The 20,036-nt window shown below is 37.6% G+C and overlaps 2 protein-coding genes and 1 long non-coding RNA gene across 3 annotated transcripts; 2 read left to right on the top strand and 1 right to left on the bottom strand.

Moving 5' to 3' along the window:
* The first annotated feature begins 1,408 nt into the window (after positions 1-1,408).
* On the top strand, positions 1,409-8,731 carry LOC122361742 (filamin-A-interacting protein 1). Its single transcript, XM_043262680.1, is given in 7 exon segments — positions 1,409-1,675; positions 2,100-2,276; positions 2,464-2,642; positions 4,105-5,693; positions 5,696-6,759; positions 7,630-7,797; positions 7,799-8,731. Coding segments are annotated over 7 exon segments (3,486 nt in total). The 3' UTR covers positions 7,841-8,731.
* LOC122361748 lies at positions 7,650-12,148 on the bottom strand. Its single transcript, XR_006253018.1, has 3 exons — positions 12,013-12,148; positions 11,043-11,261; positions 7,650-7,785 (listed from the first exon to the last, which is right to left on the bottom strand). It is a non-coding gene; the product is annotated as an uncharacterized LOC122361748 (long non-coding RNA).
* A 12-nt stretch (positions 12,149-12,160) lies between these two features.
* tmem30aa (transmembrane protein 30Aa) lies at positions 12,161-19,734 on the top strand. The gene is made up of 7 exons (XM_043262685.1): positions 12,161-12,568; positions 13,041-13,160; positions 14,808-14,915; positions 15,078-15,165; positions 16,173-16,319; positions 16,595-16,807; positions 18,831-19,734. The coding sequence occupies exons 1-7, from the start codon at positions 12,323-12,325 to the stop codon at positions 19,022-19,024; spliced, it is 1,116 nt and encodes a 371-aa protein (XP_043118620.1). The 5' UTR covers positions 12,161-12,322; the 3' UTR covers positions 19,025-19,734.
* Positions 19,735-20,036: the final 302 nt, after the last annotated feature.

Here is a 20,036-nt window from a genome sequence, read left to right on the forward strand (position 1 = left end):
AAGTATATATGCTGTCGATTGTAGCTTTTAGAAAGAAAATTGTGATTGTAATCAAAATCGCCCAAAACAGTTGAGTCTCTATTTTGAGTGCATGTCTCTTTAAATGATAATGAGCTCTGCCCCTCTGTCGAGGAAAAGGAAAGGCTAAGATTCATAAATGTAAAAAAACTGCCTACTCACTTTTTTTGGCGGTGGAGCTGGGTAACGAACAGTTGGTACCGAACCATCTTTCAGGACCAACTTTTTAGCAAAACCTGCTTTGTACTGACCCTCGTTTGCAAAGCAGTTTGGTGTAAAATGGTTCGAGCAGACATACACGCATTTAGGCAGATCAGGGGACGCTTTCCCTTTAAAAGCAAAAGTAATCCACTGCGCCTTCAGCGGCTCAGATGTCGGGAGTAAATGACGACTGTTGTGTTCGTTCCTACATCCAACAACAAAACACCTCATTCGCTTAGGAGCCATTACTCTGTTCACGAGCTCCGGCGTCCAAACAATGGCGGACTATTTACAGTAGGGGTAGGCGTGTTAATCGATCCAAAAGTATCGATATTTATGCGACTATCAAAAGAGTCGATACTCCAAAAAAATTGATACAAAGGTGTGTTTTATATTCCGTGGATTTTGTTCATTTAACAAAACCCCCTGCAAATTATCTGCTCATCTGAACACACGCAAACGCTGCGAGGCAGAACCAATCGATCACAGAGCGCGTCCTCTCACTTCTCACTGCGTTCAAACAGGGCTGCGTTTCTCAAAAGTTGGAAGCGGTCATGCTTTTGGGAACAGCAGCCCAGAACAATGCTTATCAGAGGACATAAAATAACATATGTTTGAGTTACTTCACAATGAATAAATAAATAGAGTTTGTAGCCTGCATAGCTAATTTGTGCAATTGCATTTATTTAAATTGAATGTTAAAGGTTCATACTGATTATGTTCTATTCTGTAATGGAAATCGTGCACTGTGAGCAGGGCCAGCCTAAGTCTTTATGGGGCCCTAAGTAGAATTTTATTGTCCAATGTGACTGATTATGCATTCATTATATATATGATTATATGCACACATCCATTATTAGTTTTATTTGTTGTAGCTCTGTTGCTTACATCATACCAATGTTTTATTCCGTGTTTATCCATGTACGATTTTTAGTTTTAACAGTAGTAAAAGTGTGGTCAGGTGTTAAATTTGCACTTAAACATACAAAGTCTTACAGTACCACTTGGCCTACTTAATGTGGTGTACTGAAATAAAAAAAAACAGTAGACAATGCTTTTTTAGAACTTTTTTAGTGTTATTTTAACAACATAAATTATTCAATACAGCAGCAAGTTATCTGTACATATAAAACAACTCTTAATATAAGTGATGTGCTCTTTAAATTCGGTTTCTTTCCACAGGAGGAAAATGAGGTCCAAAGATAATACAGTGGACAATATGGTTAATGAAGTTCTGGTTGTCACACAAACTTCACACGATGCCAAAGAAGAGGAGGAAAGTAAAATGCTGGAGACAGAAAAGACCATCAAGGTTAAACATGTGGATGATGAAGAGAAAATCGGGCCTAATGAGGAAGATAAATCGGCACAGAATGATGACCAAGTGTTTGGGCTCAGAGATCTGTCCAAAGACAAGCTACTGAAACTGCTTGGGATCATGGAGGGAGAGATCCAGGTAAAATATTTATTCATGGACTGTGAAAATGAGAGATTATCATCTGTCTGCGCAATATTTCAACAAAAATAAAGTTAAAGAGGGTGAATCTGGTAACACTTTCTACAAAGCCTGTATTTATAATACATTATAAGGTTATTCTTAAGGCATTATAATGAATGCATAATACATTATAAAAAAAACAACAACTATAATTTGTTGTATCATCTCATGAATATTAATAAGAACAGTTTTGATGTGCTATAATATTTACTCATTTGTGGTCATAGCTTTTAAGAGTTTTAAGATTATATTCCTCATAGTTATAATGCATCATAAGTCTCATATCTTGCCGTTTTACTTCATAGAAAGTGTTACCGTGTCTTCTAATTCTACGACTGCTTTACATCAAACAATGAATTTATGATTTTTACTGGTCACCCAGGCACGAGAAGATGTGATCCATCTACTGAGGTCTGCGCTGCTGAGTCGACCAGAGGAGCTGGAGTCCCGTTATGGCCTATCGGGTCCGACCCGACCCCTGCAAGCCCTGCAGAGAGACCGAAATCTCGGCAACAACCGTGCACAGTACGAACATGTGTATGACAAGCCAATGGCAGAGGTACACCCACAGAGAAACAAATAACAGACTAGTTGGCCAAATAAAGAAAACTGTGTCATGGAACAAGGTTGCCTAAATGATGACCGAATATTCATTTTTAAATGAACTATTTATTTTAAAAAAGTGCAAACCCTTTGCTCTGTTAGTTAGTCTTATAATTGCATGGTTTGTTGTTTGCATGTCTCAGCTGGACAGATTGCGGGATAAGCACAAGGACTCATATCGCCGTATGCTGGAACAGCTCTTGCTGGCTGAGAAAAGCCACCGGCGCACTGTCTATGAGCTGGACACCGAGAAACGCAAACATGTGGACTACATGAACAAGAGCGATGACTTCACCAACCTCCTGGAGCAGGAACGAGAAAGGTGAGAGAGGAGAGAATGGTCCATCTTACGAGTTTGCCCTCATATTCAGTCCTGACAGATACTCATACGGTGTATAGTTGGCAGGACTGAATTGAATTGAATTAAACTAAATTGAATAAGGCTCCTTCTTACCCTTCATTGGTAACTTTTAATGGTTTCACTTTTAATGTCTTTCAAAATAACACAACTGGAACAAACTATCAAAATAAATAAATAATAGACATATTGACTAATAATTTCACAGTCTGACATTATATGATAATTAATGAATTGGATGAAAAATGTTGCTAGGCATCAATGGTCCCAGGTTTGACCTTAATAATTTGTGCTGTTTTACACTCACAAATCGCTATTTTAAGAGGATGCTCCACCCCAAAATGATTTTTTTTCATTAATCACCTACCATCATGTCGGTCCGAGCCCGTAAAAAGCTTTGTTCATCTACGGAACACAATTTAAGATATGACTAACCAAGTAAATTACACTGTCAAAGTCCAGAAAAGTATGAAAAACAAACCAGAATACTCCATCTGTCATCAGTGCTTCCATTGTAACATTAGGATGGGAAGAGAGTACTTAAATCTTAAATTGTGTTACAAAGATGAATAAAGCTTTTATGGGTGATTAAAGGCCATGACACACCAAGTCGACACCAACTAACTAGCGGTGGTGAAAGCGTTGGACAACAAAAGCTGTGCTCTCACAGCACAGACTACAGCCGACGACAAACTAAACACATGCGTTCAGTGCCTGCATGAGATGAGTTAGCTGTCTATATCAGCAGCTATCAACAGTAAATATTTATCATTCAAACTTAGCGCAAACTCAGGAACACAGGCACATTTAACAGCCGGTGCAGGACTAGAAAAACTGGGTTATGTAGGGCAAACAATGAGGACTAAACTAGATAATTAACAGACACACACCTGGATATTCAATGGATATTCTACGACCTTTGTCCCACCATAATGAAAACGTTTACATTTTTGGGTGGAGTACCCCTTTAAGGAGGCTATAAATCTAGTATGTTTTTGCATACATGTCCATAAATCTGTATTAGGGATGGAGTCAATTTTCAGTAAGGAGGATAAAACAAAAATGTACTTGAGTCCATAGATTAGAAATTTGACCTACCCAGAACATTCATGAATTGGACAATTAATCACATTCAATTAATCCACAAGTCTGACCAAGAACAGAAGATCCTCAGAGTTTTAATTTGTGCATGACAGATGGCACAAAAAGTAACCCAGCTAACACACAACATACCAGTTAACCTATGTGATTATGTGTATTAATAAAAGGTTCAATTGAATGATTCTGAGGAATAATTATTTGTTGTATAAATTGTTTGTTTGCTTCTTTCTTCTAAATGTTAAAGCATTTGCTTTTATAAGAAGATACATAATTAGCACAACTAAGTGAATAAAGTAAGTCATATTTACTATTTATTTTTCACTAGGTTAAAGCGCTTGCTTAAACAAGAAAAAGCATACCAAATAAGGAAGGAAAAAGAATTTTCTAAACGTATGCAAAGAACATCTGGAGAGCTGGTTAAGCTGAAGTCCTTCGCACTCATGATGGTCGATGAGCGAGAACTTCACTTGCAGAAAATCGACAAACAGAGCCACAAAATACAAGACCTTCTTCAAAAACAAGAGGAAAAGGAGAAGAAGCTGCATGAGGCAGAAAGAAAAACGAAAGAAGACAACCAGAAAATCCTGGATCTTGAGGTTGAGCTGGAGCTAAGAACATCTAAGTTTGCAAAAGAGCAAGAGGAGATGTCTGCAAAACTGTACAGCCTAGAATCTCAACATCAGCAGCTGTCCCAGAAACAGGTGGACTTGTTACACAAACTCAAAGAGCTTGAAGGGACCAACGAAGCCCTTCAGAAATCAGCGGAGGACCTAGAAGCTTTAAAAGACAAGATCAGAAAGGGCGAATGTGGCAATTCAAATTTGATGGCAGAACTTGAGACTTTGAGCAAAAAAATTTTGGAAATGGAGGGTAAGGATGAAGAGATCCATAAAACTGAGAACAAATGCAATGAGTTGAAGAAGATGCTTCTGGCTGAGGAGGCTCAGAATAAGGACCTGAGGCTAGAGGTGGAAAAACTGCAACAGAGAATGACACAGTTCGAGACACTAGAGATGACCTTCAATATGGGCAGGACAGAATGTGCCCAGTTGCAGGCAGCTTTGGAAAAGGAAAAAACCTTGACTAAAGACCTAACAGACGAACTTGTGAGCGTTAAAATCCGTATGAAGGAGCTCGAATCGTCTGAGCTGAAACTGGAAAAAGATGAATTAGATTTAAAAGAGGATCTTTTGAAACTCAAATCAGTTACTGTAATAATGGTTAATGAACACAAGAACATGTCAGACAGAATTAGGTCTGAGGAAAAGAAGAGGGATGAACTGAACAAACTCTATAAGGCAGAGCAGGAGAAAGTCATGGAGGTCACTGAGAGGCTAATAGAGGAAAGCAAGAAGCGTCTGAAACTAAAGTCAGAGATGGAGTTGAAGATAACTGCTCTTGTAAATGAGAGAGATGAAATAAAGCGAATGCTTATCAAAGCAGAAGAACAATGCAAAGATCTGAGCTCCAAGCATGTTATAATGAAGCACAATACCATGAAAAAAGAAGAAACAGAGTCTTTTCAAAAGGTGACACATGGAAAAGATGAGAAAAAAGTTAAGGAGCTGACTTTGGAGACTGAAAGACTGAAGAACCGCCTTCAACAGCTCGAAGCCATTGAGCGAGACGTGATCAAACCAGAGTACGATTTCTTTGAAACCAAGAAAGAAAGGGCACATTCTCTTTCACAACAGGTACAAGAAATAAGTCAAACTGAGATGATTATGGTAACAGAGCAAAGTGAGGTGGGCTGTCAAGAGACTGAACTGAGACATCGGTTCATGATGGAGGAGGCCAAAACCAGAGACCTTCAAGCAGATGTGCAAGCCCTCAAGGAGAAGATTCACGAACTCATGAACAAAGAAGATGAGCTGTCCCAGCTACAAGTGGATTATTCTGTTCTGCAACAGAGGTTTTAGAGGAGGAAGACAAGAAAAAGAGCATAAGCACTGAAGTTCTTAACCTTACCAAAGAACTTGAGGTCACAAAGCGCTACAGCCGCACTTTACGGCCCAGCATCAAAGGAAGCAGAATGATGGATGTTTCTGTGACGTCAACTGGAGTACAAACTGATTTAGTCGAAAATAGGACAGCTGACAGTGACACACCGGCTGCATTCATTAAGAAGTCCGTCCAAGAGGAGAACCGGATCATGAGTAGCCTGCAACAGAGGAGCATAAAGAAGCCAGCGCCGAGACCGACAGTACGTGAACTTTACCCACCAGCAGTCAGTGACTATACTGCAAAGAAGTCCTGGATTCCTTGGATGAGGAAGAAAGACAGTAGCCCTTCTGAAGTATCTCTGGATACCACAACTTCTGAAGTCAGCATGTCTCAAAAGTATGACCAGATGATCCCAGATATTCAGAACAATGAGGCAACCTTGCAGAATTGCACTGGCCTTTCTGAGGACTTGACCAAACAAGCTTCTGCCAAACTATCACAAGAAACTCAGAGCTCGCAGACAACCATCATTCCTACAAATGAACGAACCAAAGAGTCAAAGAATCCAGAAAAACTTAGATTACCATTGACCTTTGCCTCAATCTCGAGAGTAAAGGGTGCAGAGATCACAAGGTCTCCCTCTATTGACAAATCGTTATCTCCTGTATCCACTGCATCCATCAGCAGCTCCCAAAAGTCTGTGGACATGATAACAGGTAGAGCTGTGTTTAAGGAGACTCCTGAAAAACGAATGGTCCCCACACCTATTAAGAAGTCAAGTTCTAATGTCATTACCGCAGAAGACAGTAAGATTCACATTCACTTAGGAACACAGTTGAAGAAGACCACTGATCATGACTCAGTCGTCATGGCTAAGTCTATTTCTGTGACATCTGAGTGTAGTGAAGTTTCAACTGGAACTGTGCTACGCTCACCGCACAGTGTGACTGCCAGCAAATCAACATCTAGCAAAGCGATGAGCAGCATCACCATCACGCAGGTCACTAAAGCACCTGCCAGACCCACACTCTCAGTGGTAAGTGTTCCATAGGGATGCACAATATTATTGCATACATTTTTATTGCCCAATAATGGCTTTAAATCTAAATATCGCCATCAGCCCAATAGCAAATAATTATGCTTATATGTTTTGCCAATAAGAATTGATTACATTAAGACACATGTGCTCAAGGTGTGCTAGTGATTGGATCACGTTAGTGTGGCTCATTCTTGAAGCAAAGTTTTGTCTAAATGATAATTAGATTAACTGGATCACTGCATTTAATCTGTGAAAGCACGTACAGAATGATGCTTGGTGTGTGAAAGAGTCAACTGTAATACCACATGCAGCTGCGACAGACTCCCCCGGGTCCTAATGGCCATCCAATTAGAAGTTTCAATATGTAGGCGGTGCTGCTGGCCTACTTCTAATTAAATGAAAAGTAAAATAGTTTACAAATATAACATTTAGACTGTTTTTGATTAAATAAATCAGTAATTGATGTCATCAAACAATTATTATGTTTTGATTTAAAGGTCAGAAGCTATAGCTTACATGAAAAAAACACTTGTAAATTAAATAATGCAGCGGAATTGAGTATATGGGGAAATGCAGCAATTGATATATAGTTTATTTATAGTTATTTTCAATTTATTATCAAAAAAATTTCATTATGTATTTATTTAACAAAAAAAATTGGATTTTTTTCGTATCATTTTTGCACAGGAGAGTTAGTTTTGTTTCCAAGCAAAAGGAAATATATTGGTATCGGCCAAAATGATTTGAAAAATGTTGCCATAAAAAAAATCCAATATTGCACATTCCTAATTTAAACAATGCATGCATGCAAGAATTTTATACATTAAGAAAGGCCAAGATTTAAATATATGCTCTGTTACTCAACAGCAGCCCATCACTGATGTCCCATCAGCACGATCAGGTTTCAGTCGTATTCCGATGTCCAGAGGAATGAAAACCGGAAAAGCTGTGCTTGGAGCTTTGGGAATCACCACAGGAGTTAAAATGGAAACCAACCCCGAGAACCAAGCCATACACAATGACCTGAAAAAAACCAGCTGTCATTAATGGAGCCCTACAGGGTGGCGGGAAGAGCTGAGAGCATTGAACAAATAACATACAAGTTTGCATTTATCTCTTGTATACTGTATATGATTGTCATATATATCAATACTGTATATGATTGTGCAATTGTTGTGTTGCAGAGATGCAAGGGCAGACACAGATAGTTCTTGGGAAATAACTAGGGAAAGTGACTTGCCTTTACTGTAGCACAAATGCTGCAGCAATAATTTTGGTAGGATATACCATAAGTTAGCATCACCCTGAATTAAATTACTTTTCCCTAACTCTTTATAAAAGAAAACTTTTTCCCTGAAAGTTTGAGTTAGAATAGTTTGCAAGAGCACAAACATTAACACAATAAGGCTGTGAACTAGTGAGTAGTTTAAAGTAGAGAGTTTACCTGTTCGGTGTGGTGACATTTAATATCTGATAAACCTAAAACCCTCTTAAGTCTCATTTAGACTCTTGTTAGTAACTGTTTTTAAAAGACAAGTAAAAACGTGAGGTAAAAATATGACAGTATGTTGAATTAACCACAGAACTAAAAAAAATCAGCCATTCTATGTTCAAAACGAAGTGCTCACAGCAACCTAGATCTCTAGGTTTTATTGATTGCAACAGATGCATTTAAAGAATACTTGTCCAGTAAAAAACTGCATATCAAATAAATGAAATCGTTTATATCAAATTAAATGTTTTATTTGCAAAGAATGTCTGCTAAATGATGTGTTTTAATAGTGCTGTTTATGTTTAATGGTGTATAATTTTAGCATTTTCTGGAATGTACATATCCGACCAAGCATTTTCTGTGAGTGACTACTGATTATTGTTTTGAACTGAAATGAATTGATAAAAGCCCCACAATGAGTATAATCTGTAATGGATTTTTATTACCTGTTTGTAACTAAAAAATGTTTTGCTTTCAGATGAGTAAAAATGTCTCTCTTTTTACTTCTTTCACGCACACTCACACACATATTACAATAAGAAATGTATTTATAGATGAATTAATTAGATGTCTGACTAGAGAGGAGAATATTCTGGATCAGTGCTGATCCATCTGATTCCTGCACACAGGCAGAGATAGATTAAAGCTCTTCAAGGCTGTTGCTAGGACATCCAAGCTGTGGACCAGGGAAGCTGTGGAGACCCTACAGGCATGCTTTGATTGCACCGACTAGTCTGTACGAGTACACAGAGGCTATGACATCCTACATATGCTTCTATAAGAATAGCTGTGTACCATCACTCACCAGGGTGACTCACAACAATGATAAGCCCTGGTTCACAACTCGGACAGCTAGAGAAGCAAACTGCGTTCAAGAGTGAGGACAGTTTAAAGGAACACTCTTTTGGAAATAGGCTCACTTTTTTGGAAATAGGCTCATTCTTCCATTCCCCCAGAGTTAAATGAGTTTTACTGGTTTTGTCAGCTGATGTCTAGGTCTGGGGATAGCACTTTTAGCGTAGCTTAGCATAGATTGAATCCAGTTAGACCAGTAGCATCAAGTTCAAAGATGACCAAAGGACACCCTAGCTTCCATCAACTTAATAATGTTACTAAATTAGCCAAATTAGCCTTTAGCTGCTGAGGAGCAGGCTAGCAATATAGCACGATTTGCTATATTTACTGCACAGTCATATGTGGCAGAATCATCCTACAGCCAGCCGTCCATTTTACAAAAATGCTGAATTTGGTAAACCTAAACATTTTGTACACACATGTAAACATGTAAAACGTACACATTTTTTAATTCATTCCCTGGGAGTCTTGGCTGAGGCCCCAAATGATTTTATTACAGTGTCTTCTTTGCATCAAGATTTGAGTTTTCACGTGCATTAAAATGATTTCAATTAAACCAGAACTTAAACAGCAAAATGCAGCTGCTACAGGTATCTTTAACCTTACTGTAGCCTATAAATTAATAAGACCAAAATTAGATTATTACCGTATAGCATTAAATACAGATTCATAATCATAGTAGGCCTATTATATGCACCAATTTAACACACACTCGTACATTGAGAATTACATGAGCAGATTGGTAAGTATTTATGGTGTGTATTAGGCTTCAAGTGTCAGTGTCAATTCAATAACCAAGAAGTTAATATCATATTCAAATTTTAACTAAATTAATTACTTTTAAATAATTAATATTAAAATAATATGTGATTTAAAATCACTAAAAAAAAAGGGTCTAGGTGACCCTTTTTACAAAAGCCATTCCAAGCTAAGCCACTTTGGGCATCTCTTCACACAGCAATGTTTTATTACAGAATTAATTACGAACTTAAGTAGAGGGGCAATTAAGGAGCTAATGAGCCACAGGTGAGAAGGCAGCTGATGTGCTTAACAGATGACAATGGGGAGGGAAAACACAAGCACATGGCTAACTGTTAGACAGACAAAAAAGAAAAACAAACTGATCAGACTGAAGTCATGACAATACTAGCAAAAAGCACATTTTTGAGTTTTTACAGTTTTGTATTTAAATATAGCGTAATTCATTCTCGTGATCAAAGCATCGTTCCTAAAGTCATAAATGCTGATCTTTGAATATTTGAATATCTTTGAAAATTTTAAATCACAGGAATTAATTACATTTTAAAACATAATCAAATAGAAAGTAGTTATGTATGTATATGTATGTATGTATGTATATGTGTATGTATATATCTTACTGCTATTGCTGTATTCTGGATCAAACGAATGCAGGCTTGTTTAGCAGAAAACATTAAAAAATCTTACTGTCAAAACCTTTTGGCTTGCTTATACTTTGGCTTTTCAGTATGTGTATATTGCAGCATGATGTAAAGTCTCCAAGGGACTGTGGTGATTCCCTTTTTTTAAGCTAGTGCAATCGATTAATCAATAATTTTTTTAAATAAAATGTTCGACAATAATTCGATTGTTTTGTTACAGGTAAAAATGTGGAAATTAACTGAAAATAAACACTATAGTAGTGATACCGTAAATCAAAATACGGTAATAATGATGTAAATACGAATACAGTAAAGACATCCTCATACTGTAAATTAAATTACAGTAATAATACTGTAAACTTTTTACACCAATTTACTGGTATCCAGCTGCCAGTAAGTTACTGTAAAATTTCCAGCAACCTTTTTACAGCGCAGGACCTCAAGCGGGAGCTTAACATTAGCTCTTTACTCAGTAAAGCGCACCAGAGCTTGTTCTACCTGCGACAACTGAGGAAGTTCAAGTCCACACTCACCTCCTCTATCCCTGCCTGGTAAGCTGCTGCCACTGTCAAGGACAAAGGTGAGAAGGTGATCGGCTGCCACCTGCCATCCCTTCAGGACCTGTACACTTCCAGGAGATCTGAAATCCTGAACACATTCTGTTTGAGACACTCCCCTCAGGTAGGAGACTACGATCCATCCGGGCCAGAACCTCTTGCCATAGAAACACTTTCTATCCAAAGACAATACACCTGACAAACAAGACCCCAGGAATGAACATGATCAATAACACGGTTGTTATCCTTAATCCTTACATTAACACACACACACACACACACACACACACACACACACACACACACACACACACACACACACACACAGTTCAGGGCTTACTACTTCTGAGAGCACTTGCACTACCGAACACTTAAATTATAATATCTTTTCATACACCATATATTCTACACCAATCACTAAAACAAATTCCTTGTACATGTAAACCCTCAGTACTTGACAATAAAAGTGATTCTATATATTTAACAATTTGAAAACGGACAATCAGCTTTTAATGTGCACTTGCAATCAAACATAGACCCTGTAGTACGTCAAAGTATGAATACTTATGAACAGTTATGCTCCGTATCTCAAGCAACCTTATTCACAAATCATGCTGATTCTAGTTGTTTCAAATCATGTAAACTGGTCACCATGCATCATTCCCTTAAACCTTACAAAAACTAATATTTGGGTGGATACTTCTTGATATAATATTACCATACAACCGAGATAGATAGATGACAGATAGATAATCGTGTACCATGCTGGCATAAAAACACAAAGAGAAAGAAAATATATTCCATTCTTTTTTTGTGTGTAATTATACAGCAGTAGGGTATTTTAGAAATTAGAGGATCAATAAATTATGAATGGTTTATTGCTAATGTGTGTATAATATGTAATCGTGTAATGAATAAAAAAAAGTAATATAGTCACAGGAATTACCCAGCACTGTTAACGTTGATTAGAAACCTTGCGTCTGTACAAGACGTTTTGTACGTTGCAGAAATAACACGTCGGGCTGTCGTTGCTGACGTCACGACGTCGCTCCCACCCTATTGGCTGCTGTACTTCCTTGTTTACCGTCTCGTCCGCGACCGACGGAGCCACGGACGTAATCTTTATTGCCGTTAATGGCGCTTTCGTGGCGCGATAGGCACACGCGATAGCAGCGATATAATACACACAAGTGTCGAGCGAGGCGGAATATCTGCAGTGTGTTCGCTGTCCGCGCGGCTCGAGAGGATCAGGAGCGATGATGGCGTCCAGCTATAACGCGAAGGATGAGGATCATCATCCGGGTTCGGTGGGCTCCGGCGGCCCCGGCGCCGTCAAGAGCAAGAAGCCCGATAACACGGCCTTTAAACAGCAGCGTCTGCCCGCCTGGCAGCCCATTCTGACCGCGGGCACCGTCCTGCCCGCCTTCTTCATGATCGGACTCATCTTCATCCCCATCGGCATCGGACTCCTCGTCACCTCCAACAACATCAAAGAGTTTGAGGTTCGCGCCGTCACCATAGCAACATCTTATTACGGTCACTAAAGGATCACCGGTGTTAAATTGCAACATAAACGTAACTAAGTAATTAAATTAGTTACCTATGAAAAGGTTAACCATTACAAAGAGGGTTAGGTCTGATTCTATGACCGTTTTATTTCTTATTAGGGTTTATGTATATGCTATAAGATTAATTGTTTTTCCCCCATGCCATTGTTAGATTTGCTATGCAAAGATTTGATCACATAAAGGGCATCATAGCTATTATGGTTTTGATCGGTAGGCTGTGCTTTAAAATATTTCAGTTGTTACAATCTCAAGTTAAGCGATTTTAAAAGTGGTGCCGAAATTTAGAGAAGAAATCAAGTATAATCAGTTACATAAAATGATTGAAATAGGTGCACAACGCATTGCATTTTAAATACGGTAACTTGTAATTGTACTGTAACTCATACTGTATCTAATTTTGTTGTAGATCGACTACACGGGTGTCGACATGTCCAGTCCGTGTTTCAACTGCTCTCAGAACTACAGCTGGAACAGCACTAGTGTGTGTACCTGCTCTGTGCCCTTCACCCTGGACCAGCCTTTTGAGGTGAATCGCCCCGCCATCTCCATTGCCAGAAAACTCTTTCTGGGAATGTAGTTTTTTGGCATATTGACCACTGTTTGTATAATCACTGTGGCTTTTTAAATGAAACTAGTAAACCCACGGCTCGTTTGAAAACTTTAAGATCAAGAGTGAATGTCTGGTGTGACCATCTTGAGCTGCAATAACAGCAATCAAAAACAACAACATTTTATTAAAAACTGCGACGTTGGTGGACTCGATGAAATCAAATGCAGTCTTTGGGAGCATTTGTGATGTTTCAGGACTGTGATGGTAAGACGTCCTGTTTCATGAAAACCAAAGTAGCTTCAAACCATCACACTTCCTCCACGCTTCTTTACCGTTTGGATGAGCTTCCTGTTTTTGAATGCATTTAAAAAAAAATTCACTATTCAGTTAAACTTCTCTGTATGTTCGAGTTCAGAGTTGGTTAGGTTTTTATTTTATATTCACCAAGGCTGCGTTATAAATAACAGCAATATTGTGAATAAATAAAATATACACATCTGCATAATATATCATTTTATTTTATTCCTGTAACAAAGCAGAATTTTCAGAATTTTACACAGTCCTTCAGAAATCATTCTAATATGCTTAAAAAACATTTATTATTATTGTTATTATGAACAGTCGAACTTTCAGAATAGAAAGTTCAATAGAATTAGATTTCGTATTTTTGGAAATGATAAACGTCATTACTTTTGATCAGTTTAATGCATCTTTGCTGAATACAGGGACTGAAAGAAATCACCCAAACGTTTGAGCTCAAAAATATTTTAATGCAGAAAAATGTTTCAGTTGACATTGATTTAGTATTGATTGTTCAGCCAAAATAAGATAAAGAAAAATCCAGTCATCAGAAATGTGACACTTCTGAATTGTTGCACAATGAGTTGTGAGAATTACCCAGTATTTTATTTAATATCATATTTATATTTAATAAATATGGCAAGCATGTTGACAGTCTATAACAGAGGTGCCTAAACTTTTGAATATAAAGGGCGAAAGTCAAACTTGATTGAGACAAAAATAAACGTTTCCTTCTACCCAAGCATGTTAAAGTAAAACATATAAAATTAGATACAATGTTAAAAAAACAAAAACAAAAAAACAAATTATATATATATATATAAATATAAATATATAAATATAAATATATAAATATATAATATATATATATATATATATATATATATATATATATATATATATATATATATATATATTTTTTTTTTTACATTTATATGGGATTGTTAACAATAAATGTTTAAAAACTAGAAATTAAGATGCTCTTTTCTCTTTTGATGATCACAGACTTTATGGCTGGATATATTTATCTGTAGGTCCATAAGGCTGCAATATTTACTCGGTTTATTGGTCAAATAAATTGTCTAAAGCTGCATTAGCTCTCATGTATTATGCATTAGCGTTTCAGAGGAGATTTTATCAATCAGTCTTTTGCATTGGTTAAAATAGAATTGCTTCCCGCTCGTACGTTAACAGGTTTCAGATCAATTATGTATAAAGCGCCCATGAATGTGCTGTAAATAAAACAAATAGCTTCGAGACAAAACATTTTGTGCCTTGTTACCTTTTTTTTTTTTTCACACGTTTAAATCTTTTCTTCTGCAGAGTAATGTTTTTATGTACTATGGACTCTCCAACTTCTATCAAAACCACAGACGTTACGTCAAATCAAGAGATGACAGTCAGCTGAATGGAGATAAAAGCTCTTTACTGGTGAGTGGTTTGATGGACGGCTTTAACGAACTTAACAAATATGCTTTTATAATAGGTCAAGTACCTAATGTCTTTATTTACTGTTAAAAAGTTGTAATTTGCGTATAGCTAACAGCACACCATGTCATATTGTTATGAAGTGTTCAAGTGTTTGTTCTGCAGGTCCCGAGTAAAGAATGTGAACCCTATCAAATGAGTGATAAGAAGCCCATCGCTCCCTGCGGGGCCATCGCTAACAGCCTCTTCAACGGTAAGGCGATAAACTAACGCTTACAACTTCTGTTCAGTGAATGGATGATCTTGCAACGCAACCGGTTGCTTAAGTGCTGTATTGGACCGTGAAGTCATGTGGGTTATTTTTTGACAATGAATTTAATATCTTTTTGGAGCTTAATGGTTTTGATTACCACAGACTACATGATTAATCGGTATAAAACCATCTCTACATCTGTTCTGAGTTTTGGTCGTGTTAATGTGCGTTCGGGAACGCAACATGCGACAACGATTTTTCCCACACCTTTATTGAGAAATCGAGTATAAACCGACTGCTGTCAAAAAAAGAGAGACGTTTTAAAGGCTTCCTGCATTTCTGTCAAAATAAAAGTTCAATAAAAGTTTCTGTCAAAATAAAAGTTCAATGTTTGTAAATAAAGAATTTAAGACAACCATTATTATTTAGTAATTAGTAATACATTTAGTAATTATTGCAATTTTACAGTTGTGATGAAGATGATGATCATAATAATTATTATTATTATTATTATTATTATCAATAATAATAATTGGTGTTGATGGTTATTATTATTTTAAAATATTTTAATATTTTAAATACTATTTCTTACAGTAATAATAATAATAATAATAATTATTAATAATATCACTGTTATTAAGTAGCCATATTGCTATATAACCACAAATTTGAGCCAAATTGTGCAATGCTAGAAGTACACAGATCCTGGATTTCTGAAGGTTTTGTCTAAAAAAAAGTTGCAATTAGAAATTGTACATAAATTCCAAAAGATGAAAGTGTTCTAAAGATGAACAAACATCCTTTGTGGTGCTCTTAGTAAAAGGCAATGGACTCTTTAGTTCGATGGAGAGTTTAATATAGACGTATATCAGACAGGAGTGCATGCGCATGTGTGAATGATGTAGCTAGTTCATATGAGCCTTAAAATAAATATCACGGCTTACACAAGCTGTGTGAAACAGACCCTTCTTTCTGACTGCTCTCTGCCATTTGTTTCTCAATTCTAGACACTTTGGAGTTGTTTTACAATCCTCCAAACGGAAGCAGAATAGCTATTCATCTGGTGAAGACGGGCATTGCTTGGTGGACTGACAAACATGTGAAGTTCAGAAACCCAGGAGGAAACAACAACAACCTCTCCGTTGTGTTCCAAGGTGCATAAACGTCAAGCTATATTAAACTCTATATTAGTGATATAACTAATAACTAACTATATAACTGATATTTATATTATTTTATGGAAATATCTGATATACACTCTCATTGATTTACATTACAAGCAACCAGAATTTCATCTCACTGTTTGTTTATGTATCAGCATCTGCACCAAATTGCATATTTTTACTCGGTTTGGAGTTGTTTATTCCTCCAAAATCTATAACACACTATATTACGAGCCATAAATGCCTGCTCTGTTATTTCATGTCAGATACAAGTAAACCCGTAAACTGGCGCAGACCCGTTTACGAGCTGGACCCCTCTGATCCCGATAACAACGGTTTCATCAATGAGGACTTCATCGTGTGGATGAGAACCGCTGCTCTGCCCACCTTCAGAAAACTCTACCGCATCATACAGAAGAAGAAGGACAACATGACCCCGACACTGCCGCCAGGAAACTACAGCCTGGAAGTGACCTACAGTATCCTTCACAAATCTGCGCGATGCATTACCAAAAGTAAAATGCTCACAAAGTCAACTCTGTAAAAAGTGTTGTTTTTTTTTTAAGTAATAAATCATCAGGTGGGAGCATGCTGCACCAAAAAGAGTGTTTAAACTTTCAGAATGCTACTTTTTTCTTTTTAATTATTGGCAAATTTACTAGCAATTTATAATTGAAATATGTCAAAACTACATCAAATATGTTTTTTATCGTAACAGGATCTTAAGCAGCTTTCATGTTTAGAACTGAAACCAATACGCTACAATATAGACAAAACTTTTATTTTTACACTTTTTGTAGTGTCTTATAATTACAATTGGAGCAAGGAACTGGTGTCACTTTTTTTTTGCGATGAGCAACACGATTGCTTGAAAATTTCCAAGCCACAAAGGCGTTGATGCTGTGGGCCAAAAGACTCAAAATAATAAGCCGCAAGTAAAAGCGATGGTCTCCATTGTGCAGAGCGAGTGAGCTTCTCTTCCTGTTTATCTTGAAAACGTTGCGTCATAATGACGTAAGTGTGTTTTGGCACGAATGCTAAAGCGTAATGTTAGCGCAGGCTGAGGGGGACAATCGAACTCTACCGAGTATGAGAACACCCTAAGACTTTTATCCAAAGCGACTTACAATTGGGGAGCACACAAAGCGATTGATCTTAAAGAGGCAAACAGATGGAAGGGACAAGGAAGTGCTCATAATACCAGCCTCAGGCAGCTGGAAAGGGAACGGAAGAAATAAAGAGAATGTTTTTTTATATATATATATATATATATATATATATATATATTTAGGATGAATCAAGTAGTGTCGAAAGAGGATGAGTTTTCAACTGTTGTTGGAAGATTTCTGACCAAAGTTGAAAGGGTAGTTGTAGACGAACCTGGCTGGCTGGATGGTCGTGCTGTAGATTTGGTGTCGCAGGGAAGACGAGAAGCTCAGTGTTGGCCAGGTTGAGCTGCAGGTGATGTTCTTTTATGCATGTCTGCCTGAGATCCTTGCAGCTATTGTTAAATGATCTGGATGAAAAGAGAGGTAGAGCTGTGTGTCCTCAGCGTAGCAGTGGTAGGAGAAGCCATGTGCCTGTATGATGGGACCTAGTGATGTAGTGTATGTAGAGAAGAGGAGGGGTCCAAGAACCGATCCCTGAGGAACCCCAGTGACCAGTTTTGGTTACCTCTCCTCCCTAGGCCACCTTGAACGACCTACCGGTGAGATGGATGGGAGAATCTGGTGATCGACAATGTCAAAAGCAGCAGATGGATCCAGTAGAATAAGAACCGATGGTTTTGAATCAATCCGCAAAGCTTTAGTGACTCCGTTGAGTGGCCACTCCTAAAACCTGACTGGTTAGCGTCCAGTTTGTTATTCTGTGAAAGAAACGGGGATGCCTAGTTGAAAACAACTAATTTGAGTGTTCTTTAAATAGATGGAGAGAGACAGGTCTGCGTTTAATGCAGGTTTTTTGAGCCTGTGAGGAGAGATGTGTTGATGTGTGTAAGTGCTGGCAAGAGAGATTGCTTGGAGAAGGTGTGATGGGATAGGGTCCAGACTAGACTAGCAGGAAGAACTAGCACAATGAAATGACATTTTTGTGTGTGTTTCATATGAAAGGTGTGTGTGTGTGTGTGTTAACTATTTACCAGAAGGGTCTTGCCTTAAAGGGACAGTTCATCAATGTTGCCATCATTTACTGAACCTACACGTTTCTTCTGTTAAACACAAAAGATATATTTTAAAGAACAGTTGCTTTTCCCCATTGACTTCCATAGTATGGAGGAAAAACAATATGGAAGTCAGTAGGGGCCAAAAAACTGTTTGGCTACCAAAACTCATAACTTTTTGTGAGTTTGACAGAAGATAGACACTCACACAGGTTTAGTTACCAATCGATGTCAGAATTTTCATCCTGCGGTGAACTATCCCTTTAAGCGTAAACGTGCAACAGCTGTTCAGGTTCGACATGAAATAACGTGTGCGTTATTCTTTAACGACGTGAACCCAGATTACCCGGTGCGCAGCTTCGATGGCCGCAAGCGCATGATCCTCAGCACTATTTCCTGGATGGGAGGGAAGAACCCTTTCCTGGGCATTGCCTACATCACAGTGGGATCCGTGTGTTTCTTCCTGGGAGTGGTGCTACTGATCATCCACCATAAATACGGCAACCGCAACAACAACGCTGACATTCCTAATTAACCGCGTAATGATGAGCGCGCTGCAGTCTGTACACTGATATGAGGTTACGTCTTGCTCCTGAACACACACGGGTGCCCAGAGGAACTACTTGCAAGCTTACTGTGTATGCACTGGCAGTTTTCAAATGATCCGTTTTAAGCATCTGTTTCATCCACACCAAAGCGTTTTATTTCATGGTCTTTCTACATGAAGTATTTTAGAGTAGCCAGACAATATGACTTATTTAAATGAATCCCACCACAAACACAAGCCCAGATCATATTTTACCCTGAAATCATAAGGAAGCACGTTGTAATGATGTTTTACATACATACTGCAAAATAGAAATGCTCATTTGATTTTGAGGTGGAATATGATTCTGACAGGATTAGTGAAGTTGATCCGTTCGGGTATTCTTGATAATGGTATGGTACAACCACAACAGTCATGTATTTTTTTAAAATAAGAATTCAGTATTTCTGATAGTTTGACTGGTCAACAAGGATTAAGTTACTTTATTATTTAAAATGCTGAATTGTACGTGTCTAAATATGCTTAAAGCAAGTGTGTTTTTTTTGTTCCTGCTTTGAAAAACTGTGCAATGTGTATTTAAAAAGGATATGCGTGTGTTTTGCAACTGCTAGGGTCCTTTATCAAGCTCACGTCTGTTGTTGAGCCAAAGTCGTATTATGTGCTCAAGAGTTGTGTGATAATAAACATCAGATGCATGAGTGCTGAGATGTGCTGTGGTGCTTTTTTGGGACTCTTTTTAATCATGGAAGAGCCTAGTAATGTGTTTCTCATGAACCTTAAAAAATGCATATATAGTTATTATTTATTTATTGTTTAAACCAAAGCATTTGTAATTTTAAGAAAGAAGTTTAAAGAAGGTTTCATATGCTACCTAACTTTTCTCTTACGAGTTGTAAAATAAAACGTGTGGCTTATCAATAATAATATTTAACTAAACACCAAACATTACATGTATAGGTAAAAATATCCTTAAAAAAATTAAATATGCAAATGAAAAATA

Source organism: Puntigrus tetrazona, chromosome 17 (assembly GCF_018831695.1).
Source record: "Puntigrus tetrazona isolate hp1 chromosome 17, ASM1883169v1, whole genome shotgun sequence".
Lineage (NCBI taxonomy): Eukaryota > Metazoa > Chordata > Actinopteri > Cypriniformes > Cyprinidae > Puntigrus > Puntigrus tetrazona.